Genomic DNA, 26,298 nt, shown 5'->3' with positions numbered 1-26,298 from the left:
GAGTGACAATGGACAGCTCAGAGACTGCCATTTTCTACATCAGGTCAAGATTTTTTTGTTCAAATACATTATGCCTTCACATATATTGAACTACATCTGTTTTTGTTGTGCAGTCACTGCAGCTATTTGCAGTTATCTGTCAGCCTTATAGTCTTTGAATAGCTTCATGTAAAAAAAAAAAAAAACAAAAAAAAAAAAAAAAAACCAAAAAACCAGGTCAGGGTACAAATTTCTTCATGGTTATTGTACTTTAGACCAAAAAAAGGAAAGGAATTTTTTGCAAATAACATCTCAATCTTTTTCGTTCTGTTCTCTTCCTTTGCTTTTCATGGGAGATAAGGAGTGAAGAGGCAAAATGGTGTATTTTGATTTGTATGGACAGCTTCTGTTTGGAGATTTGACATCAGTACTTCCTGAAGGCAAAGATTCTGCCTCTGTTTACATGAAAAACACACCTGTCTGTCTAGCTATATCCTTGTTGGTTTTAGTGCCTGCTTTTACTCTCCAAATTACTGATAAAAATATTTCAGCCAGCTGTACTTTTTTTATAGTTAGTGTGAAATCACACATCTTATAAAATCTGTTAGACTTTGACCAAGGTCTGTGCTGTATTTGTTGATGCCAGATTATTCCTAACTGTCCTGTTGGATGCACACTGACCTGATCCTCAAGGGCCATAAGTATGTATAGCATCACTTCAAGTGGCATTTTGGAACCAAGGATTTGATATTTCTCTCTCTGCTGTTCTGTACAGATAAAGTTCCTAACGCAATGTGGCAGCAGTGTATCTGGTTTTAAATGGTTCAGGTGTGCTCCTCATATGCAGGAGGACAGGTGACTGAGTGCCCCAGGGTGTATGTGAAAGGGAATAGGTTGTTTACTGTTTTTGAGATGATAGTTTTCTTCTCTCAATGCCAGTAACTTTACAGTCTCTCACTAAATAAAACCCCAGTGATTATTCTGAGACCCACATACAGTTTCAGGACTTCATATACCTTATTTTGTATATTTTTGTGCCATATGCATTTGTGTGACACTGCTTAGCTATGGGACACAGATTTCTGTTACCTGACTGTTGCAAACTAGCAGCATCTCAGTTCTAAGTGGTGTATAAATTATTTTCAGTGAATGATTTCAGGTGGATTTGATTAGAGTGCATCTAATGGAAATTTTTATTATATGTTTGATAGGAATTCAATAACTTGAGACGTGGTTTGAAGGCTGATTATTATATTTTGATGGGTTATATAGCTTTCACTTGGATTTCCATTTTGAATAAATATCATGTTTTCATGTGGTCTAAAATACTCTTAGAATGCTTTAGTGATAACACTTAGAATGCTGTAATGAGAGCATCTGCCTATGTGGAATCTGATTTCAGGGCTTAGGGTCAAAATTCCTATATATTTGAAGGTCTGGGTCTGTAAAAAATACATTTGTTAAAGTGTAGAGCTGGAAAATTTCTCTACTCATTTAATGATGACTTTTGACATGAAGCTACATGAAGAGGGATGAAGAGGGTTGGTTTTTGTAAAACAATTCTGCTTTTGATGAAAGGCTTCTATCGCTGACACAGAGCAAATAAATAGAAGTGATGATGCACAAGAGGCTCAAAAAGTAAAATCCAAGGATTTTTCTGAAGTTGAATTCTAGGGCGAAATGTGCAGCTCAGTATTTTTTCTCGATCAAGTCTCAGAAGTAGCTTAGCCAGGAAAATTCCTTTTTGACCAGGCTGTTAGGAACGCTGGGACAGCTTGTTGTCTTGCACTCAGTGGAAACCATGTGTGACACAGCAGCTACTAACCACCTCTGCAGTTTACAGCAGTTTTAAAAATACAGCAGTTTTGATACTTCTATACACTTCTAATGCAAGAAAGTGGATGTTATTTTAAAACTTCCCTTTAGATCCCTTATCTGCATTAGAAGGTCTGATCAGTAAAAATACTACTGCACTTCTTACCACTCATACAAACAAAAATCATAACTGAAAAGGTAAGGTCTCAGAAGAATTGCCAGGAATAAGATTCTGTGTGTGGCCATGCTTGATCCCCTTTGGGTTTGTACATTTTGACTGTCTCTAAATACAGTATGAGATTTTTTTATTCCATGGCTCTGTTGCCTGGCTAGGCCTGAATGCATAGAGGAGATGTTCACTTAGATAGCAACTGCAAAATAGGTGCATTTGTTCCTGGTGTTTAATACAGCTCCTTATAGTTTAATTTTTTTCATGATGTTCAAACTTTTCTGTAAAAGTGTTGGCTTTTTCTCATGGGCTTTCCTATGCTGCTCTGCATTATCATACCTTGTGAATAAAGTTTCTCTAAGTACAATGTTGCCATCTATTTCTTTCCGTCTCCCTTCTCTATCTTCTGTCTTCTTTGCTCTTGAATCAAACATCTCGTCTTTCTTTCTGAGTTCATTGTGGGCTTTGCTAAGAGAAATTGAGAGTTATTCTATCCTCATTGGTGTTAAAAGCCCCCTATGTAAGAATTAGATCTGTGCCTCACAGCTGCAGGCTAGCTCAAACTTAGGTTTTGTCCTGCAGGTGTTTCATATGTTTAGTCAGGTACCATGAGCTCAGAATTCAGAGCTGAGAATTTTGCATTTTGTTTTGGGCCTTCTTGGATAAGATTTCCCTCAGTTCCACCATTCAGCCAAACTTGTGTCAGTCTCACCAGAAGTACTGGGAGGCACATAGGATCCAAAGGCCGTTTCCTGTTAAATATCAAAAATGGATTTAGGTACTTGAGAATTACATAAATGGAAAAAGATGCTTATGGATATTAGTTTGCCAAAAGTCCTTAATGTCAGAAAGAAGTATTTACCAGTCCTGCTTTGAAATATGGCTAAATTGTGTTGCAGATTTTTTTCACAGTCACATTTAGTGTGATGAGCAGTAGGCCTGTAAAATTTTGGATTCACTCTCTAACAATCAGAAATATTTGTCTTCTCAAAAATCTGTACTGTTGCAAAATTTGGTAGGTTTTGAATTTAAAGTAAATTTTTGACTGTTGCTAAGAATGCTTATGAATCTCTCTATAGTTTGTTTTACTTAGAAAACATCATTTAACGACCTTAAGCAGCATGTTTTAAGGTGAGGTAATAGTCTGAATAAAAAGCCCTGGAAGGAGAAGCCTGAGTCCATGTTCTGGAGTATTTCTGTGGAGGAAATGAGCACACTGCAGGCCAGTGAAGTGAAGCATCATCAGTTGTTTGCTGCTCAGATGGTAGGCAGACCTGCACAGGAAGAGGATTGCTCGGGGTGCTGCACGGCACATGTGCTCTGTTGGTGTTAGCACCTCAGAACCACTGAGTTTCCTGAGTTTTTGCTTGACGGCAAACTAGATGAAGCATGACACAGAACTAAACCACTTTGCTCATGCTCGATTACTGTAAGGGGATAAGCATTCAGCCACATCAGTACTCCTTGTGCCAGCCCTGGCCTTTGGCTGCTGCGTTGGCTGTGGCAGGAATTGTGCCAAATTCAGCCTGCCTCTTATCCCTTCTAGAGTCACTTGAGTTGGTCCATGTAGCAGGGTCCTTTTTTGCACACAGCTTTGCTTGGCCTGGCACAGATGTGCTCTATCCATGGCACAAATAACCTTCAAACCAAGTGCTCCTTACAAGAATTATGAGGAAGATTGTTATATGGGGATGTATTAACACCTTTTGGTAGTATCAGTTAAACTTCCAGTACATGGATAGTATGAATAATAGTAGTGACCTCACTTTGCAGTGCAATTCAAGGTGTTTACTGGCCTAATAGGGTACCAAAAAATTATACCAATCACACCTATTTTGGCCAAGTGTTGTTTTGAATATCCCTTCCACTTAAAGGCTTTGGAAGATGGTGAAAGGGTGCTAATTCAGTCTTCTATTTTCACATTAATTCATTTGCATTTTTAACAAGTTTTCTGTATTTCTGTGTTTAGTGAATTAGTTCAGCTTTTCGAAGACTGAGTTTACTATTTTTCCTGGGGAATTCTGTGACAACTTCGGTTTCATTTATACATACGGATATCAGGCTTTAGATTTAAGTTAGTGCTTAGTCAAATAATATTGGAACATTATACACAAAGATGTCTATGGGAGGAAGTTGGAGAAAGCAAGCCGTGCTTGAACAACATATTGTTACTGATGAACCACAGCACAAAAGCAACGGACTGTTGAAAAGTAGAAAATAAAACTAAAAGGCCAATGCCCAGCTCAGTTTTTAAATCTGTATATGTGTTAGATTTGGAATGTTAAATCAGGTGTTCTGTACTGATGATCTAGTAGGTCCATTGAAAGTCTTGGTAGTAAAATCAATAAGTCTGTTAGCTCTTAGTTTGTGTTGCTACTTAAAATGTTACGGGATTGACTATCCTTCACAAAGTATTTGTACTTGTAAATATTCAGATCATTTTTATGCAAATTGCTTTCAGAGTAGCATTCTCTAGAGGTCTTTTTTGTTTTGTAACCTCTATCCTTCTGCATAAGTAATTATGGGCAAGATTATTAAATCTTTAGCTTGTCAACACACCTCTTTATTTTTGATGACTCACATTTTGCTGTATGCAGACTGTGTTTCCTTTGTTACTTCTTACTCCTGCCAGCACTTCTTAGATTTTCATTCCATGGTTATATTTGTTACTTCATAGACCAGAGGGCTAGTGAGGAAAGAAATGTAAATGGTTTAGGAGTATCTTGAGACATTTATCTGTGTGGATAAATGCCCCTTGTACAGAACTGGAAGTAATGACATTTTCAAAAATTGGACTGTAAGGCCTAAAGCCCAACTAACAAGAGCTGTTCATGGTTGCTGCTGTATGGAGCATTTGTTTAGCAAAAAGCAAACATAATCCTTGGATAGAACTTTGCTGAAGAGATGTTGGTGGCACAGTGGCATTCCAGCTCAAATTTGAGAGAGCAGTGAGTAGGCAGACTCATCAGTTTGTGGAGTATTATAGATTGGCAAAAACCCTGGCTTTCTTCCTTCCTCTGTGTTTATATTCCACTTTCTTTACTAAGCAACTGTATATTAAGTTAATTCTTGGTTTTTGTATAAATTGTGCAATAAATATCTGCTGTAAAAGCAATGACAGCTGATAAGCAGTTTCACAAGATGAAACAAAATTTTGAATTCTTCAAGCATTGCCTTCTTCCATTTTAATATCTTCTTTAAAATATGAGAGCAAAAGGAACCAGGCTGCTGGTGAAAGTTGGTGTATCAGTGTAAAATGATTTCTAAGCAACGGAAAAGATGGAGGAAAATTCAAAGTGACATTGGAATCAGCTTTTTATTTTCCAAATCGTCCTTGCCCAATATATACCCAAAGTCTGCCATTTCTTCCTTTCGCTATCCATTGTGAATAGCGTAGACTTGTACCATATTCCTTGTATCTGTCACAAAGAGGCCGATGAAGAGGAAGGATGGTTCATTCAAGGAAGGATGCTGCTTTCCTACCTGTAATAAACCCAGCTCCTCCAGGACTCAAAGAAATGTAATAGTTTCCTCCAGTTAGTTTCTTACAATTTCATACTAGTTGGTTTTTCTGCGTTTTTTGTTTTTTTCTTGATATGTGATAAATTTAGTTATTGGCTGAATCTTGCTGTGTTTAAGGCAGTTTTTTAGGTTTTGTTTGTGGAGCAGCTTACAGATGAGGACTACTACAACACATCAAAGTTTAGTTGTATGTGTTCCTTCCATGAGTCAGTGGCAAAAGTAGGAAATAGAGCTCATGATTATTCTTAGTCCCAGGGACATTTCATCCCAAGAATAGGCTCATATACTTTGGTCTCTGAACAATACCCTGTCCTTATATAGCTTTTAAAAATAATCATTGCACAGAAACAGAGTTGATCTGATTGCCAAATATGATGGTAGGCATTTTTTATCTCTGCAAGCATGTTGACAGGAACCTTTGGTTTCCTTTGCTTCCTCTAAAGTGTTAAGGAATACTCCATTGTTCAGATTATCTGACTGCATTCTACACCTGTAGATTTCTAAAAAAGAAGTGTTGAGGTTTTTGTTTTGTTGTTTTACTTTTCTTGTGGAAGTGTTATTGTTTTTGCGGGGAGGGGGGATTTTTTTTTTTGTTGTGGGGTTGTTTTGTTTTTGTTTTTTTTTTTTTTTTTTTTTTTTTTTTTTTTTTTTTTTTGTAGGTTTTTTTACTAATTCTTTTTCCTATATTTCCTGTCTCTGAGAAGGGAAGTTCTAGAAGAGGAAGGGGGGTGAATGACTCAGGGTTATACTGGATTATGAAGAGTGAACCACTATCGGCATGTATAATTTTTAGTCCTTTTCCTGTATGTTCTGGAGATCTTAAAAAATTGACATGTTCCTTCAGATTTTTTCTCTTCTGTATTTTTTCGTGGACTTAGTGCATTCATATTTGAGTCACTTATCAGTAGCTAGTGGCAGAAGTATCATCTGTCAAGGGGTTTTATGAGCAGCTATGATAGTTCTCATGGTGGCAAAATAAAAATGAGAAGAGCTTTTTTCACACAATTGAAATCTGAGTCACAAAACATAAATTCTGAACTCTGGGAGAGTGGACTTACAGAGCTCAAAACATGGGTCTTCATTTCCCTCTTTTGTACCTGAATCACAAGACTCTGTTCTGTTCCTTTGGATTAGTAACATGTATTTTGTAGAATCCTTGTGTTTTACCACAATCAAGCATATGGATCAGAAATCTGTTTCTAATAGAACTAATTAAGTGAAATGAGCTCTGCACATATGCTTTAGATTTTGAGGCTTTAATATTTGGGGTGGATGGATTTTTAGAAGTCAAAATAAACAACTCACCTTATGAAATTCATATTTCAAACTTTCTTTCATCTTAGTTCCTATGCAGTTATGATTTGCAGTTTTGCCAGCTAAGAGAGCTGTCTTTGTATGATTATTCTATAAAATTATTATAGAGGAATTATCTGTTATTTAGGAGTAGTTTGGTGTACTTTTGTGAAAGTTCTATCTGGAAAATATTCTTAACTGCCAAACAGATTTTATTCTAACTCTGAAGTCCGTTATTCCATGCTGGGTGATTGAGTTATATATTATGAGTTGGAAAGTTGGTGTATTGCTTATTACTGCAGGTGATTGTTTAACAAAGTGCATCAGTGTGGATGCAGACAGATTAAACACTTCCTAGAGGCAATGAAGAAGGAAATCCAGCAATAACCTAATTTTTGGAATGACATAAATAACTGCAGAGGTATACATTCCTCCTTCTTTTCCAGACTGGAGGGTTTTTTTTCAGAAATATTTGTAGTTGTTAATTTTATTTTTTTTTTCATGGGCATGGTAATACATAGGCATGAAAGCTGAAATTATATATACATGTAGTGTGTAGCTAGATATACATATTTTCAAGTTTTTGCAGGAGTAACAAGTATTTATTGTTAAAATGACTTTGTCTTGGTTATTGTCTGTGACCTCCAATAATTCTGAAGGACCAGGGCACAGATGGATGCTTTGCTTTGTGTACTTATGCACAGGCTGAATCTGCCATGCGTTTTTGTACAGAGCTCTCCAAGTTTAGAGCTCTCTGAGCATTTTGTTCTGTTCATCCATGTCCTGCAGTAAATGCAGGGCTCAGGTGTTCTTTCCACCTCATAATTAAAGGCAGTGGCAGAAAGGAAGTGACGCTGCCTAATTCCCTGTCCAGTCCTGTTTGCTGGACCATACTGCCTTCCAGCAAGTAAAATTAACTTCATGCAGTGATTACAAAGTTGACACAGCCAAAACCTATCTATGGTATTGCATGTTGATCATGCTTCACTTCATTTTTCAGTAGATCCAGGAGGGCAGGACTGCTTTCCGACCTCCTACTAGTCAGCTGCTGCTGCTGTTTTGGTTTGGCTGGGAGTTTATAGTATCTCCATTATCAAGCCTTGTTTTCACATTGCATATAACTTGTATTTAAAAATTCCTTCAATTTTTAGATCTTTGCAGATCTAGCCTGGCCTCACTCTTGGTAGTTCAAGAGAAAATTGATTCAGAATATAGTAATTTGCTGAGAAGTGAAGAAACCCAAAATTCTTGTCTTCAGGCTTTGCTCTGTATTTAGAAATCTTGCTGATAAGGTATAACTTCAAAAGACAGATTCATTTTGAAATTTAAAAAAAATGCATCTTTCTCATTAACCAAAAGATGCTTACTGATTCAGTAGATCTTTACAAGTTTATGTGAAATAAAAATTCAGTATTTAATCTTTGTATCTTAGGTGTTCTGGGGTTGATTCAGACTATGTCAGTTCTTCGGTAGATCTATCATGGGCAAAGGTGGTTGGCAAAGAACCATAGACTATGACTATGACTGACAAAATGGTACTTCAGAAATCAAGTTCTACAAGGGATTTGACCTGTATGGCATTAGTTTGACTCGGTGAAAGGAAGGTAGCAAAAATCTAAGCTTGAATCAAAGGAAAACATAAGCTAGGAGGTGTTAAATGTGTTGCAAGTAATATAAATGAGACCTATGCTGCATGTTACATAAAATGCTGTTGATATAACATCGTTTAGTGTTAACATATTGTTATATTTTACCACAGTAGCTATTATATACTGGCGAATGATCATCTAATTTCACTGTTGTGTAAAGCAGTGTTGTTTGATTTTAATTTCAGAAAGTTAAGATTTTTCTCATCAGTATGAAATCCCTTCTCTGCAGAGATAAAATGTCTGTGCTCTGTTCTACAGCTAAGGAAAGAAGTTCCACCTCTAACCAGCCTCATGTTGCCAGCGAAAGTATATTATCATTTTAAACCCTGAAGGCTGGCTGCTGAGGCATTAAAACCACTATTTGTGTATAATTTGGATGGTGTTATTTTGAGCTGTAGCTCCATTGTGATCCCTTAGGATATCTCCCCTGCTGGAATCCAGTGAGTCAAAGGGTCTCTGGAGCATATCTCTATCTGCTCAGCTCTTCTGCTCCACTGGGCTGCCAGTGTAATTGTCCCTTTGCCACTGCATCAGTCTTTGCTGTGACCTGGAGAAGAAAGCCTTCGTTACTGCAAGAGATGCAGACTGGTTTCTTTACAGTCTCATGGTGGCAATGAGACCTAAAATAAGTGCTCTGATTGAATAGTTCTTTGGCTTCTGTTAGAATTATTCACTAAATTGCCAAACCTTGATGATTTTAGTTGTTGTTTTTTTTCAAATTAATACCCTATCTTAAACTTACAAATGGAAAGTAAGATGGAAAATTTTTGACGCTGCTCCATCCTTCATACTGGGGAAGGAAGGGAACCATCCTAAGTTGAAAAATGCAGCTACACACACTGCCAGGTCTGATAAAGTGGAGTACATGCTTCCTGAGGTGTCCTGGGAAAGCCCTCCCCAAGGCAGGAAAAGTACATTGCTGAAATGGATAGACATCTTCAGGCAAGTGAAATGCCCAGAGAGGGAGAATCATTGGCCCACCCCAGTGCCATCATATCTGCATCATAATTGTTGAAAATCATTTCTGAAATCAGTGAGCTTTATATCTTTGCCTCAAGAAGGGACTGAGATCTAGTATCATATAAGCATATCTGAGCAAAAACGGTACAATATGCGCTTTGCAGTTCTAAAGAAAAAGTAGGTAAGTGAAAAATTGAGGCATGATTTATCATGGCTTTTTGATACCAAAGAAGGACTTGAGATAATGATCTCATAGAGTAAGAATCAAAATTAAAGAGAAAAAAACAGATGTCCTGCATATAAATTACCAGGAATTTGTCATCTCTTACTGTTTGTACATGTTGTGATGTATGTTCAAGCACAGACAAGCTTCTAGTTGGTTTCAAGTTTCACCTTTGCCATCAGATAAAAAGAAGCTGTCTCAGATGTTAAATTATTTTTTTCTTGTTTATACAAAAGCAAACCAAAAATAATTTCACTTTTTTCCTTTCGTTATGATTTTGTATACTGGAACAGAAGTGTCCTGATGCACTTAGTGACTGGTGTTGCTCTAAGAGGGAAGGAAGGGGCTTTGTGATTTAGATGGAGCCTTTTGGATGGGTGTCTCTCCCATTTGTGCATTTGCTGCCCACATCCTGGCAGCTGTTGGTTGTGGCCGTGTCCTGTGCAGCTGTGCCCAGCAGGCAGTGCCTCTGCAGGGACAGACACACGCCGCCCTCTGGGCAAGGAAGTGCCCCAGCTGGCCCCTCTGTGTGACTTCATCCCTTAACTCACTGCAGGGCTCCAGCCTCAGGGATTCAGCAAGCTCACTAGGTGAATTTGTACCTGAAAATAGCCCCTGCAGCACAGCACGCTAATGTGGGACACTGATTGAGCCAGGCAAGGCAGAGCTCTGCTCAAACTTGCACCGAGTTGTGTTCCCATCTGTCCCAAGTACAGAAAGCTTCTTGTTTAATCTCGGGTCTAGCACAGACCAAGGAGGCCACATGAAAAAAGCTGTTGCTTGCTCCTCTGTATCAGGCTTGAGTTCTGAGGAGTAAAATAATAAAGAATACATGGGTGTAATTAAAATACAAAGAAAATAGGAGGAGGGGAGAGCAAGGAACTACTGAGCCTCATAATTATAGACATCTGATTTGCTGAAGGAATTAGAGGACTCTGAGTGACTTAGCCCTATAGCTATTCTTAATCTTGAGGGAAGGGAGAGTGTATTCATCGGGGATTGCTTTGTTTGTTTTAAATTACTTATGTTTTCACAACAACTTTATCATCATTTTCTTGGTAGTAAAACCTATAGTAAATTTGCAACACAGCTTCCACAGAAATCTCTATTATAAAGCTCACAAATGTAGTTGAAATAATTACCACCTCAGTGCTAAATTGAGCGTTCTTTTAGGAAGACCCCAGGAAATATGTTCAACTAAAATAAATGTCTATATTAATATTTCCATGTGTCAAGGAAATTTTGAATTTATTTAAAATACTGTCTTTAAACAGGCTGTAAATTACATGATTGATAAGCATTTTAGTGTGGTTTTCATTAAATTGCTTGTGTAATTTTTAAATAATACCTGAGATGGTTAAAGCTGAACTGTCTTTACATACATAGGACACTTCTAACACATTAAAATACTCCAGTAGAATTCGCAAGAATACAAATCCTTCATCAGAAACTGCTCAGTCTCCTCTGTTTTGTATATTAGCTTGGGAAATGGCCCTTTTTTTCCTGCAAGGAGCATCAAGGAATCTCCAGGCATAAGCTCTCATAAAGTTTCCTTCTTCTTTCTTTTCTCCTCTCCTCACCATTTCCAACAGATTTTTCTGTAGAGGAGGATTATTTGCATTTAAAGATTCTTTGTTCTTTGCACTAGATGGGATTTCTGTGCCAAAAGCCAAGTAATTTTTGATTAATTGATACAAGCTTGGAAAATGTATGGAAATGAGACAATAGCAAAGAAGCTTGATTTTTTGTTTAGTTTACAACAAGATTTTTGTTTATAATATGCTACTGAAAGCAAGTTTTAACTAGAGAGCATTTGAAAGGAGAACAAGAAGATACACTAAGAGAAAGCTGAAAAAAAAAAAAACTATCATAGGAAAAAGGAGTAAATCTAGTTCTATGCCATATTTATATTTCTGGAAACCTGGAATGAAACAAGTTTGTTGTCACATACAAAACTATATAACTTTAGATTTTTGAGTGTGGGGTAGTTTTTTTGTTTTCTTTGTTGGTTGGGGATTTTTTTAAATGTATAAGCTGTCTAATTAGTATAAATTCTTCCTTCTGCAATGAGTAAATTAAATAGAAACACACAAGCGTAATGCACAAGAAGTGTATCTGAATATGCAGTTGAGAACTCAAATTTGTTCTGTTTCCAAAAAGTGGTTTTATATTCATGGAGACTTATGATAAATATGTCCTCAGAAGTCAGTGGAAACACAAACCACTGATTTGTATTTCTTTGTGTTTTCAGTTGAAAGCTCAGTGTTCTTCTTGTGTCACACAGTGATTGTTACACAAGTAGATGTGATATGTGAAATACTGAAAGATTAAATTTATTAAATTCGAAGGATCTGATGTGATTTTTTTTTCCTTATTATATCTGCAGGAGAAACCTTACAAAGCTGTCTCTCATCTTCAGCCACATGTTAGCAGAAATCAAGGCTATTTTTCCAAATGGACAGTTCCAGGGTGATAACTTTCGCATCACCAAAGCCGATGCTGCAGATTTCTGGAGAAAATTCTTTGGAGATAAGTAAGTAACTTTTGTGAAATCCTCAATTCTTTCTAAACATAAGCATTAAAAGAATGAACTTTTCACAAATCCAAATAAGAATTGGTGGGTGTTTTGAAGATAATTTCTCTTCTAGGTCTTTAAATTGGCTGAAATTGCTGAGTTAATTGTTAGTGGTTTTTTTTTTTTCCAATGCTGTAATTTGCTCAAAGGTAGTTTTGTCACGGGTGCTTAAGTTCAGTCTTACTGCAAGAAGTTTATTTGTTCCATTATAGAGTGAAAATAGTACGTTGCTTTCACGAAGTATATGGCAAATAATGTCCTTTCATATTAAAAATATATATATATTCTACAAGCAAAAACTCTAAAGTCTGAATTAGGAACTTGATATTAGTTTCATGGGCAGTATGTTTCCTTACCGTTCTAACTACAACAGTATTTGGTGGAATGAAGTGTGTGAAATGTAGATATGTGATTTAATCCATACAGCAAATGCAGTAATGAAAATGTAAAAGTAGGCATGTGTGGGGTTTTTGGTTTGTTTCTGGGGAAAAAAACCCAACATTTTGAATACACATATAAGCTAGTAGAAGATGTGCAGCTTGTCCACTTTCTCATGTGTAATGTTTATAAGTGTAACAGTGACATAAGAGGAGTGCCAGAGGCAATAGGTTGGTGTATTTTTCCTTATAACAGAGCAGTCATTATGGTCATCAGCTCTGGTATCTTGGACAATGTAGGCAGAATAATTTCTGCAACAATCTCTTGCATCTTCTGAGCATAAACATCTCTTGAAAGTAAATAATTTTTTTATTTTGAATACCAGCGTAGTAGGTTGGCACTTTTGCAAATCAATTATCTTCAGTGTGAACTTGCAAGTTTCACTTCCATGGTTTTATTTGTTAGTCTAAACACACTCACTGTCAGTTTTCCTCTTTCTGGGTTCATGGTAGTGTTTTCTGGTGATTTCTTTCCCATGTAAGTAATGCCAGAGTGTGATGAAGTTGCTATATCAGTCCTTTGTTTATTAGAGAAAAGGAATTTAATCATGTTCTGTGTTACCCATTTTAATGTGAATATAATTCTCAAAATAACTTCAAAAGTTCAGCTAAAGTTTTCTGAAGGAAAACTTAAGTGACATGTAGGGTTCTCTATCAGACAAGGCTTTTCAAAAACATGTCAGTCAAGAAAAGAAAAACAGGATCTTTGATAAAATGACTAATGATCATGTTTGTTCAGTATTGCTATTTTTTCTTCCTCTCTTTTCCCCTTTTGCTCAGAACTCTCAGCATTTAAATTTCCTTGTGGTACTTCTCTTTTCCTGTTGGGCTCTGTCCTTGAATGACCTTTAGCAGATGTCTTGATTGCAAATTGCATTTCTGTCATTGGGATTTACAGCTCTCCTGCTCTGCAAGCTGCTGTTCCTTTCTATCATTTCATCTGAGCCAGTTTCCTCAGCTCCCCTATTCTCTGTGCTGTCTCTTTGGTATTCTCCGCTGACTTCTACTGTCTGTGGGAGTTTCAAGAGATTTCCTTCAAGTTTCCTTCCAATGGTCTGGTCCTGCCAATTTCCACTGGGAGATGACACAATACATAGGTGTTTGAGGGATCAGACAGTGGGATACTGTAACACGTTAGTAGGTTTGTATCAGAACAAGGTTGGTAAGGAGAATCTTTCAGCTGCATCGCTTCATCTGAACAGTTCAGCTCTGCTCTTGTCTTTTTTTGCACATACTTAATCTCTTCTCACTTATCTCCTGGACCTCTAAAACCTTTTGTGGCCCCAGAGCTCTTGCCATGCCTTTTCTAGGCATTGTTTCTTTCCTGCTTATTTAAGTTTCTGTATAGAATGCAACTTTAAATATGAACCTTCAGTAAAAACCCTCTGACCTTCTCTGCTCTCCCCTGTGTACTTTGGGAGGGTTCTTTTTTGTGTTTGGTTTTTTTGTTTGGTTGTTTTTTTAGGGAGGGTGACTGGATGTATGGGTTTTGTTGGCTTTTTGCCTAAAACATCAATTCATCCAAAATGTCTAAGAATCAAAGCAGTTTGGTGACGTGCAGTTAAACATATGTATTGTTGGTTTTGAAGTGTAGCCTGAATTTTTTTTTTTTTTTGTTATTTCTGATCAGATGCTTTATTTCCAGACCAAGTAAATAAGCACAGTTGCTGGTGTTCCCAGCTCTTCAATAAAGTGAAGCTGGTTTTGATGCCTGTCTTCTAAGCAAGGAGCAGTAGATCAGTGCTTGGCAGCCTTGCCATTACCTCAGGTTTAGTTAACAGTACTTAAGTACCTATAAAACATGTAACAGTATATATGTCAAGCAAACAGACGAGAAAAAAAGTTTATTTGGCATTATGTTTAATCTCTTTGTTAAACAAAATGCCTGAGGCTTTTTAAACATTAATTATTTTCTAATCCTTTTAGAAATATATGGCAGACATATCTGTAAGCCACATCCTTTACAATGGACCTGTTGTGACAAATTAGTTTGCAAATATGCTGGTATCACTTGCCTAAAAGCAAAGCCTACATAAAGGCTTTGCAAATGACTCATAATATCTTTTTCTAACGTGGCCACCTAAAGGTAGGCCCCTAGGACATTGTGACCCCCAAGTCTACTTAGGCAGTACAGGGAGGAACTTAATTGTGTGTTCCCAGGCTGTAGCTCTGTTTGCAAGGCAAGCCTGGACCCCTCACTTGTTTCTGAACAGTAGCCCTTACTTTGGGTTCCTGACTAACCCTGATCAAGATTAGAGCATAAATAAAAAGTTGTGCTGGATCTTGGCTTCTGATGCTAAACTGTAGTACAAAAAATATGCAGTTTGATCTGATTGGAAGGAGGGAATTTGAAGCATTAGATTAATTCATGATTTTTTTAACATAGTATTATCATAAAAACCTTCCTGTTTCTAAACATAATGAATTGGATGCTTTTTTTATTGAATCAACTTTTTGCACTCATTTCTTTCTGAAATAATAAATTTTTAAATTTTTAATTTGAAATATTTTAAATAGCAAGAAGGTCACCAATAGTAATTTATATTTTTAAGTTGACTGTTTGGCTTTCAGTTTTTGTAAATATGGCCTACAATTCCTTTTACAGAAAGCAACTTGTTGCAGTTTGCTGAAGGCTGAAATCCAATACATACAGTTTTCACAAGTCCAGTTTGTACTTAAAAAAAAAAAAAAAAAAAGAATGATTGTTTTTTTTACTGCTCTTTTCCAGTGAATGGGGAACTTTTAATTTTGTTGGTTACATTTGTCTGTCTGAGCACTTGCTGCAAAACTGTGCACCTGCAACTAAGTTTACTTATCCTGTTACTAATAAGTGTCATAGTCTGAAGTCTTTCATTTTGTGTTTAGAGCTAGTCAAGTGTGAATTCTGTGGCTTCAAACTCATGACCAAAATAAATGGCTGGGCTCTTTGGATCATACATCTAGCTACTCTTTGGATTTCTGTTGAAAACACTGCGTGTAGAACTGAGTGTACAGTGTGTGCACTGTGTGTGCACTGAGTGTAGAACTCAGCAAGCAATTAGAATGGCTCCCTCAGAGCCAAGTGCTGAGGTAACCACATATTCTTGGCCTTTGAATACCTTCCCAGCTTTCACTTTTATGGTGCACCCCTAAAAAACTTCTAGACAATGCCAGTATTTGGAGAAGCTTATCTGGGAGATAAGCTTATTTGTGAGAGCAGCAGATATATCAATAATGGAAATCATCAGCCCTCACAGAGGCAGAAAGTGTAAAAGGAGCACACAGGCAGAGCCTTTACAATTGTGAGGTTTTTCCAGTACGGCACATTTCAGAGGAGAACGGGAGACCTTGGAAGTTACGGGATGTTTGGAAGGGATCTGGAGACACAATGTGGGGTTTAGGAGTTTATAGGGAGGATTGATAAATCAAGGCAGGAGATAATGAGATTTTGATTGTCTGGGTGGAAGGAGAAGGGTGCTAATAGCCATATGAAGAAGGAAAAAGTGAAGGTATTGATTTCTCTGCAAGGACAAAGTAAAACATGTATCCAGATTAGGGGGTAGGTGAGGGGGTCAGCAGTATTCAATAGAAGGCCCAGGATTATTTTGGTGTTTGGATTTTGTCAAGGAAGCTGGCAGAGAAGATATATCAGAGAGATGGGGAATAGACTGTTTGGATTTGATTTCTGAAAACAAAAATCAGGAATGAATGAGAACATGCCAAAGGCTGAATGCCTGGAATAAGTTGTCTCTGGCATTTTCACAGGCTATGTGAAAAAAGAGAGCCTCTTGAAGAATAAAAAGGAGCTGATTGAAAGCCAACTAATAAATAAGTTGGCACAAGCTTTATCTAGAGTTTGACAATGTCAAAAGCAGGAAAGTGGTGAAGTTGAGAATATGTGATTTTTTTAAATTTGTAGTGATCGCTGGAGTACCATGATTAGAGCAAGTGGTTTCAGTGGAGTGAATATTCACCCCGGTTCACCTTTACAGTTGTACTGAAGCAGGCGCTAGTTACATGTACATCTGAGCAGTAATGTTCAGTGCAACTGTGAAATTGCAAGGCATGTAATCAGAAGTTACATTTGTTTACAGATCCTTTAGTAACCGCCCCCCCCCCCAGTGGGTTGTAAATGTGCATATAAAACACAATCTGATAGTATCTTCATTACCAACATTTTATTACTGCGTAATGCTTGATGAGAATTTCCCTTGATTTCTCACTCATTTTAATAGCACCTTACATCTTCTACTGTTTTTTTGGGTTTTTTTCCTGAGTAGAAATGTGCAAAATGCCACGGGGATCAATCCTGAACTGAGAAGGAGAGTAGGCAAGATGACCTAACAGATCTTTCAGCTTCTGAATTTGAGAACTACAGAAGTCATGCAGGGCTTGGTAACTATTAAAATTTGTTACACAAATTTGTGATTTGTGGCTGTCTTCACACTGCAGAATGAATCAGCAGAAAAATGTCAATATTCTTAGATTTTAATTTTTTCCATAGTTCTCCCATTTATTTAACTTTTAAGCTTTTTATTTTTTATTGTGGCACTTTTAAAATGTTAAAGCATTTTTGTTACAGTTTTCAGGTAAATTGAATTTCCACCTTTTAGTTGCTGAGGAAATAGAAATTCTTTCACTGTTAGGATCAAAGACATTACTATTTTAATGTTCCTGTACTTTTTTCCAGATGAGGCCTGAAATATATTTATTTTTTATTGGAATTTATGAAAAAAAATGTGGTTATTGATTTCTCTATAGCAGTTAAATAGTGCATTTCAAATTGATATTCTAAATTTTGGGTAGCTGTGGTTCTGCTGTGGTCAGTGCTTTTTGGCTCAGGATAGAGCAGACACAGCCTCAGTGGTTTGGGTTCACAGAAGAAGCAGTAAAACAGGCAGACCACAAAGTACAACTTATCTGACAGTTAAATGTTTTCAAGTTCAAGAGACCTCAGATAATCTAAGTTTTCATACCTTGTTAATCCCCTTAATTTATTACTTGATTTTCTGTTCTTGCTGCTGATAGTGCCCAAGAGCCCCATTACTGCCTAAACAGTGTAAAAATACAGACTGAAGAGTTGGTCATGGCCCAAAGAGCTTCAACTCTGAGTATGAACTGAAGTGTAAAGGGAAGCCAAAGACAGAGATGAAAGCAGAAGAGGCAGTGATCCAAATGCCATCACCTTCATCACTGTCAAGATAGGTGTTCTAGCAACAGAAACTTTTAAAGAAGAGGAGAGGAACAGAAACGGGGCTTTTGGAGGGTCCTTCCTTCCTTGGCTGATCAGTAGCACAGGCTTACTGATAAACTTGTTTAAACTTGAGCTAGAGACAGAAGGCACTGTCTGGGTGCTCTGGAGACAGGAATCTCTCTAGACCTCTTTCTTACAAATGCAAGATGAAAAAGTTTGATTAAGACAACAGGTAATGTTATAAAGAAGAGCACATCAGTAGAAAGTTGCAAGACAAGATTAGAAGATGGAAAAGAGCAGTCTTCACAGCTGTTCTGGGAAACTAAGAACAAGGTTAAATGGGATGTACAAAAGATAGAAAGTTCTGATCCTTGGCACACGAGATTGTGAGACAGGAGAACACATTCTCCATGGATAGGCAGGAGAGGCAATGGTTTAAGTACAAAAGGATGTGCAAAAGCATGAGTGTGCTTTGGATTTGTGGTTAGAGATCAGAATTGAAAATATAGAGAAGTGTATCCTTTGGGGACACTTGGGGAAATAGAGTTCCTACATGTCTTAAAGAACTTGCTGTCTCTCTAGCAATGTTGTTACACAGCTTTGAAAGTGGCTTTTTTTTGGTGGTATATTTTCTCAATTTCATAAGGTTGATTTTCTCTCCTTTACCTTCTCTGTTCTCATTAAATTAATCTGTATTTGTTTGGAATGATGTCACTATTTAGCAATTTACTGGCATGAAATGGCAGAATTCCTTTTTACCCTTAGGACTGAACTTCTCAAGCCTTCTGTGTGCCAATTATTTGCTTTGCAGTTCAGAAGCAGTGGAAACGTGGCCTATCACTGAAAACTGAAGCAGCAGTCTTAAGAAAATGCTCTTTTCAGTGGTGATAAGTCAAAATCCACATAGCTCACTTCAGACTTACAAAGAATGTTCTTTCTATCTGGGTCAGTATTTGCTTGAATATTTTTGAGATTGCTCTGGAAACAGTAATGGCCTTTTCATGGTGTGTTTTTTGGCAACATTTGAGAGAGTTGCTTGCAGACAAAAATGTTCACTGTAAGTGTAAGTTATACAGGTAAATGTTTACTTCCCTAGACATTCTTGTGGTCTGCTCTGGTTCAAATGGAAGCAGTGTCTCTTGACATTCCAGGATAGCTGTATTTCTGCAGTTTTACACAAGTGCTGTACTCTTCATGCTCGGGAAATATATGCTTCATCTCCAGGTTTATTTTAATGTCTTTTGCTTTTTAATAATGTAACAACACTTGGGGAGTTTAAGAAAATCCCATGTACACATGATCAGGGCAGGAGTGAAGACCTAAATTCCTGTGCTAAATTGCTTGAAAATCACATGCTAGACACTAATCCTTTTCCTTTAAGCATATGGAAGTTGTGTGGGTGGTGTTTAAAGCACTGTGTTTGAGATTATAGAGTCATACTTTGCTTTGATGGGTGCCAACAATAGTAAATAGATACCATCCTATACAACAGTGTTTTTAAAATCTGGTGTTTCAGTTAGAACACTTTAGAATTCATAGTTTTTCAAATATACTTGCTAGATGTACTATTGCAGAAGAAAGAGAGAGAAGTAGTGTCATTTAGAGAGGCCTGTGGAGAAATGGCTTATTTTAGTGTTTTTGAAAGGAGAAATGGCTTATTTTAGGGTTTTTGACAGGACTCTTTAAGAAACCAATCCCAGGGTAAATACCAAGATCCAGATAGTTTTGTTGGCTTCAGAGATGCACAGAAAACCTCTTAAAGAAATATTTTTCAGGATCATTTGTTTTATTTTGTTTTCTTTCCTTGAATTGGCATGGGCTTGCTTCTACTCTAATGATGAGGAAAGGTGGTACAAGGACATGTTGTGTATAAATCGTTTCCTAAAAGATTGGCAGGTAGAGATTTGGATTTAAAAAGGTAAAAGGTCCTTCTATTCTCTTACTGCTGTACGTCATGTACACTGTAGCTTTCTTCATGTTTCCTTCTAATATTATCTCTGAAGATTTTTGAACTGATAGAGGGTTGCAGTAAATTGACATGGAGTACATTAGCAGTATGTATATGGAATTTAGTCTGATTTTCCTTTTCCTCAAATTGTATTATAAAAAGAGAAATTGTTACCAAAGCTCTGGGTATATCTGTTTGTAATGTGTGCATATGCAGTAGTGCTGTGAAATTTGGGCATCAAACCTTTGAGGGAAGAACAGTCACTGTTTCGTACCATCCTCTCCTGTGAGAGACTCCCCAGAATATTGTCTCAGCTGGAGTCAGTCATGGGCACTTCTTCTACAAGGGATAGCTTATGTAACTACAGTTAAATACCTGAAATACTGAGACCTGCACTTCCTCAGCCTAATTTTGTAGACAACTAATGTTACCAGGATATCAAATCACGTCTTTCTGATGAGCTGAGGCAGAGCTGACTGACTCATCTCCTAGACAAGTGTCCACAGGTTCAGCCTAATAGCATGAGGCATGTGGAGAATATCTGCCAGCCTCTAGTGCAAGGTATCATTAGGACATGATGCAACAAATATTACGAAGATCCCTGAAAATATTTATAGGAGATGCCTTCTGTGCTTCAGGAGCTGAATGTGGCAGGCAGTGGTTTCATTGCAAACAGGATTTTATTTTTTTCTTCCTATAAGGACAGGTGTTTTATACATGTAAACATATGTATCTATTTAAATGACAATCTGAACTTGTTATTAACTAGGACAGTCCCAATCTCAACCTTGGTCCTCTTCTCTTTTCCCTTCCACTGCCTCTGCCACCAACCAAAACCCAAATTAAAATAACTCTTTAGACTTGAGTCATGAACAGGTGCCTTCAAAGGCTGTGTATCCCCTAAAACACAAGAAAGCAAGAGCAGTGAAATGTTAATTCAAACAGAAATTCAACTTGCCAGCCATCTCTGAAAGCTTCTTTCATGCTTGTGACCCCTCCCAGATCTCTGCCAGAGGACGTGTTTCTCAGGGTGCCTGAAAGGTCACCGAGTTTCAGTGATGTAGGAGCAGGAGGGGAAAACACTGCAGAAACCTTCACCTTGTGAAGACTCAGTAACACCTGCATTTAGTGGGTGTGTGCTGTCTGCAAGGTCTCAAAGAGCTCAGCATATGTGTGAGTAAACTGGAGAGAGACACTGGGAGAAATAATCCCTGGTGCTGGTTCAAAGTATTTAGGAAGGATAACTCTATAAAATAGCTGCTGAGAAATAGGAGTTAACAGGTTTCAACAACTAATTCACACCTTTTTTTAAAGAAAACAGAAGATAAAAGACCTATCCCACAAACCTGCAGAGAAAAAAAAAAAAACTGCTGAATTTAGTGCATTTTAAATTTGGGCCACTACTATTCCAAGCACTTGTTCTTGGAGAAATCCCAAAAAATAACTTTAGATGTTTTTTCATTAGCTAATCACTCATTTTCCAACATCTGTTTACTGTCTTAGGCAAAGTACTAGCCAACAGAGCCCTAAAAACACACTCTCCTGAAGACTAGTTTTCTGTGTTGCTAATGGAGTTTTGGCGGTGCAGGGTGTTAGTGAATAGACAGCCAAAGATCCTACTTATTGATTGCATCTAGGAAGCAGTCTTGTGCAAGGCATGAAAAACCAGTTGTTAAGGTGTAGTATGTCTGTGATCATATCTGATAAATGCTCTATTGTTTTTTTTGTTTTAGGGTTATTGTCTAAACCTTTAAAAAAACTCAAAGCAATAAAATGAATACCTCCCCTGCAAAGAAAACCCAAACAAAAAACTCACAAAACCCACAGTCAACCCTGAAACTTTTCTAACCCCATGTCAGCATGATCCCAGTGCTGTAACCACTTAGGGTGGTTTATAAAGAGAATCATAAAACATTTTGGTGCCATGGTTACAGGTGCTAAATAAGCAGTAGGTGCTTGAAATAAGACAACTTTATCACCACAAAAGCATTGATTTTTATATTTATTTTTTTTTTGTCTGAATTTAATGCAATGTTTTATTCTCTCTATACCCTAATGAAAATTTGATCTGCATTCTTTCATAAATGGCATCTGATGTGGTATCTCTCTTCAGCTCTTTGTGGTTTCCTGTTTTTCATACACAGATGAAAGTCTCTGCTGAGATCTATTAAACTTCCCATTTTGTCATTTATGACTTTCTCAATACAAGCCTGCATGTAACAAGTGGATTTCTTTGCACTTAGAAATGCAGTGAATATCTTATGGAATAGAAATACAGGAGTGTATCTTTAGTTGTACTTCAAATTACTTGTTTTAATTTAGGATAACTGCATAGTGTTTGTTGCACAGGGCCAACTTAATACAGTTGATTCCTCCCCATCATACTAAGTAATTTATATTTCTGCATGAGAAAATACTTAGAAGAGCTAAGGCAGTTTGAACTAATAAAATTTACAGGGAATATTACTGAGTTTGTGAGATCTGTGTCTTTTGTTGATTTAGCAGTTATTAATTTAATATTACTGTGAATGTGGGAGATCTTGTCCTGAATAATTATGCATTGGTTATATTTTGGTTAATTAAAATGTTTTTAAAATGTCATATAATCTGATCTCAGTGTGTGGCAGAACATTTTAAAGAGGTGTTAAGGCTTGGCAAAATTTTGATTTGACCCTAATGACACAAGAAAAATTGCTCTTGTTGAGAGTGATAAGATGGAGCACATTCAAGTGATCAACCTCATGCCAGTTTCCAAATACAAGTACTCGTTTGGTAAAATAACTAACCTGCATTATCTTCAACTGTGCAAATAGAAACTGAATCTGACCGAACATGGCTTTCTGTGTTAGAAAGGACAATTCTAATTTCCTGTCTATTAAAGTTAATGTAACTGTCATGGCTTATGACAGGGCTTGGACCACTCTTAGTGGTATCTGGTTGATTGCTGTCACATTACTTGACCACTGTTCAAGAGCTTTAGCTATAGCAAAAATCACATAATTGTAGATATTCAATTGATACTTATCATTCTGGGAAGGGAGGCTGTGAAGAAAGGAGTTCTTTTACAAGCATAGAACAGGTCCTTTACATTATCTCTGAAAGGATGTGAGATTAACACCTGCTTGCTAGGGTATTTTCGTTTCTGCACCATTCTTTTTGTTGTACTCCTAAGGAAGCTTGAATATTTATCATTGTGAAATAAACACAACTGAAGTGTCATTTAAAGGAAGGTAAGCCATTCTTGTATTTACTTAGGCTGCTTTCAGAAAACTTAATTTGTAAGGGTTTTTTTTTTTTTTTCCTCTGCAGAGAAACCAAATTAATGTTACAGTTCACTCCTTTAAAAGTTCAGTTTTGATGTCTAAATGAGATGTCAAGTCTGAAATATGTTATTTCATTGCATTTATTCTTTCTATCTGTTTAACAGAACTATAGTGCCATGGAAGGTGTTCAGGCAGTGCCTTCATGAAGTTCATCAGATTAGCTCTGGTTTGGAAGCAATGGCTCTTAAATCCACTATTGACTTGACCTGCAATGACTACATTTCAATTTTTGAATTTGATATCTTCACTAGATTGTTTCAGGTAAGATTTGAAAATTATAGACACCTGTGTGAATTTGAGATGCTTAGTGCCCTGAGGCAAGGAAGCAGATTTTTTTAAAATACTGAAAGAACTAAAACATTGTGATTTAGAAATCAATTGTGCATTTCTTTTAGTCCTTCAGAGGTGTTTGAGGCAGCAACACACACATCTGAAAAACTGAAAGCATCTAGCAACACCTCCTTCATTTCTGCACACATCTAGTGTTACTATAATAGCTGTTTGCCGCTTACTTATTTTTCACTATTTTTAAATACATTCCTAGAAATGTAGACCTCCTGATAAATCAGAGTTTTAGTTGTGTTTTTTGTAGTGCATTTTTATCTACATATATGATCTGTTCCTGCAAACTCATAAGGACAGTTACATATTACTTTCTTTTAGGCTAAATGTAGGCCTCTTTTCTTTATGAAAATATTTTTGCCATTAATGCTTATTTACAACAAGGAACTATATTTGGGAATAGCCTTAATTCTATTACTATTTATCTGAAATAAGCTTTTCAAGTATGTTATGTGTCTATTTTAACCTCATGTCTCTTCTACAGAACATACTTTAGGTATTTTAGATAATATAGAAGACTGTACTGGTTTGCATACATATTAGATATACTGTTTCTGAAATTTATCACTTTGGATATTTCTTTTGTAGATAGAAACCATTGAGATATACACCCATTTATTTGATAATTTATTTTCTTTACGGTGTACAGTGGTAAACTAGTACAGAACCACAAGTTGCACTAGAGGTTTAGACTGGACATTAGGAGAAGTGTTTTCACTGAAAGTATTATCAAGCATTTAGGAACATGATTTAGTGGGGGACCTGGCAGTGCTGGATTAACAGTTGGACTTAATGATATTTAAGGTGTTTTTCCAACCTATAAGAATATATAATTATTCTTTAGCCTGATGGAGATATGTTTAAAATATCAACTTTACATCAAACCCTGGGTTGATGTTTCTTCTGTTTTCCACATTGTCCTGTGCTAATTGTCATTTAGATGTCCCAGTTTTTTGTTATGGGAAATGGTGCCATTATGAAGTTAATAGTAAAATCTGGCAGGAGGGGATTGATGATTTTAGTATATAGAGTTTTGATTTTGATTATCTCTTCTCCATTCTGAATCAAAACATTGTCGCAGTTGCAAATGTTAATTGTGTCAGTAATCTCTTTTTAATTGAACCAGAAATATTGGTCACTTATTTTCTTTGTGAGGCCACTGCTGGTTTGATTCATTACTGTGCCTTTTGCTAGAAGAAGAGAATTAGCAGTATTGATACATGTAAAGAGAGATGACTGGTAAGGGTTAACTTTTAATTCAGCAAAGAATCCGAGAGATATGTTTTGCCAAACAGATTAGGTGCAAAAGCTGTGTAACTGTTGAACTGAACTTGCACTGAACTTGGTCTGAGAACTTCTCCCAAGAGGTTACATTTTACTTCTCTAGTTTTTAAACAGCTTCTGTAACTATGTGTGCATACACCCACTGAGAGAAAATCCCAATTAAGTAATCAAAATACTGTTTTGCCAACTGTGGGTTATGTTACAGAAAAGCTGCATTTGTAATGGTGTTTATTCACAGAAGAAAGTACAACTCAGCTTTATGGAGATCCTGTGAAAGTGAAGTTGCTCCCCCTGCCTCCCCACTGTATGTATGCACAGCTTTAAGTGCTGTGTTCCTTGACCAGAGAGAAGCTTAGCACAGCAGAATATCTGGATGCTCTGCAGGAAGTTCAATCTATTACTGTTCATATGTCCTTTGGTGTGAAAATCCTTCCACTGAAGAGAAAGGGAGCAAATCTTGTCCCATTTAGCACTTCTGCTCTGGTAAGACTCTGTACACAAGGCAAGCTATGGGTGCTTATCTTTGAATGGTTTGGGTTGGAAGAGACGCTAAAGATTATCTCATTCCAACCCCACTTCCACTAGACCAGGTTGCTCAGAGCTCCATCCAACCTGAACACTTTCAGGGATGGGGCAGCAACAGAAATGTTGTAGATCAGCTTCCCTGGGCAACCTGTTGCCGTGTCTTCATTACACTTGGACTGAAGAATTGCTTCCAAATATCCAGTCTAAACTTATAGACTTTCAGTTCAAAGCCATTTTCCCTTGTCCTATCACTCCAAGCCCTTGTGAAGTACTACTCCAGCTCTCCTGTAGACCCCTTTAGGTACTGGCATGCTGCTCCAGGTTTCCCCAGAGCCTTCTCTTCTCCAGGCTGAATAATCCCAACTCTCTCAGCCTGTCTTTATAGGAGAGGTGCTCCATCCACCTGATCATCCTGCTGTTCCTCCTCTGGACTTCCTCCAGCAGCTCCATATCCTTCCTGTGCTGAGGGCTGAAGAGCTGGATGCAGTTGTTTAGGGGGGTCTCATGGGAATTGAGGAGATGGAGAATCCCCTCCCTTGCCCTGCTGGCCACACTGCTTTGGGTGCAGCCCAGGACACACTTGGCTTTCTAAACTGGGAGTGCACCTTGCTGGGTTGTGTCCAGCCTCTCATCCAGCAGCACACCCAAATCCTGCTCATCAGGGCTGCTCTCAATCCATTCTTCACTCAGCATGTACTTGTGCTTGAGATTGCCCAATCCCCATGCAGGACCTTGCACTTGGCCTTGTTGAAGTTGTTGAAGGAGTTGGCAGGATGCAGTGTTGAATCTAGGACTGGGGTTTTTTTTTTGTTTCCTCCTTGCTTTTGGAGAAATTTAAACACTTAATGTATCTCATAGCCTCTGTGCTGAAACCTGTTTCACTATTCCATGTGTACAACTTGATGAGGTATTAATTTTAAAATAAACAGGTATTCATCTGTGTTTAGGTAGTGTAGTGGTAGTGGTAGCCTGGGAAATGTAACACTCCCAAGCAGAACTGTTAGGATAATCTGCTCAAGCATGTCACGCTGGTATTTCATCTCTGCCTGATTAGCCCTTAGAAGTTCTTTTAAAGGGAATT

General features: G+C 37.3%; 1 protein-coding gene across 4 annotated transcripts in view; it reads left to right on the top strand.

Annotated features, from left to right (window-relative positions):
• CBLB (Cbl proto-oncogene B) overlaps positions 1-26,298 on the top strand; it is a 127,706-nt gene that overhangs the window by 54,713 nt on the left and 46,695 nt on the right. For all 4 annotated transcript variants that reach the window (XM_041463966.1, XM_041463970.1, XM_041463968.1 and 1 more), the window contains exons 4-5: positions 11,997-12,143; positions 23,171-23,327. In XM_041463966.1, coding sequence (XP_041319900.1) covers positions 11,997-12,143; positions 23,171-23,327 — 304 coding nt within the window. The remainder of the gene's footprint in view (positions 1-11,996; positions 12,144-23,170; positions 23,328-26,298) is intronic.

Source organism: Pyrgilauda ruficollis, unplaced genomic scaffold (genome assembly GCF_017590135.1).
Source record: "Pyrgilauda ruficollis isolate IOZ18807 unplaced genomic scaffold, ASM1759013v1 scaffold17, whole genome shotgun sequence".
In the NCBI taxonomy this organism is placed as follows: domain Eukaryota; kingdom Metazoa; phylum Chordata; class Aves; order Passeriformes; family Passeridae; genus Pyrgilauda; species Pyrgilauda ruficollis.
This window is presented reverse-complemented; position numbering and strand designations above follow the sequence as displayed.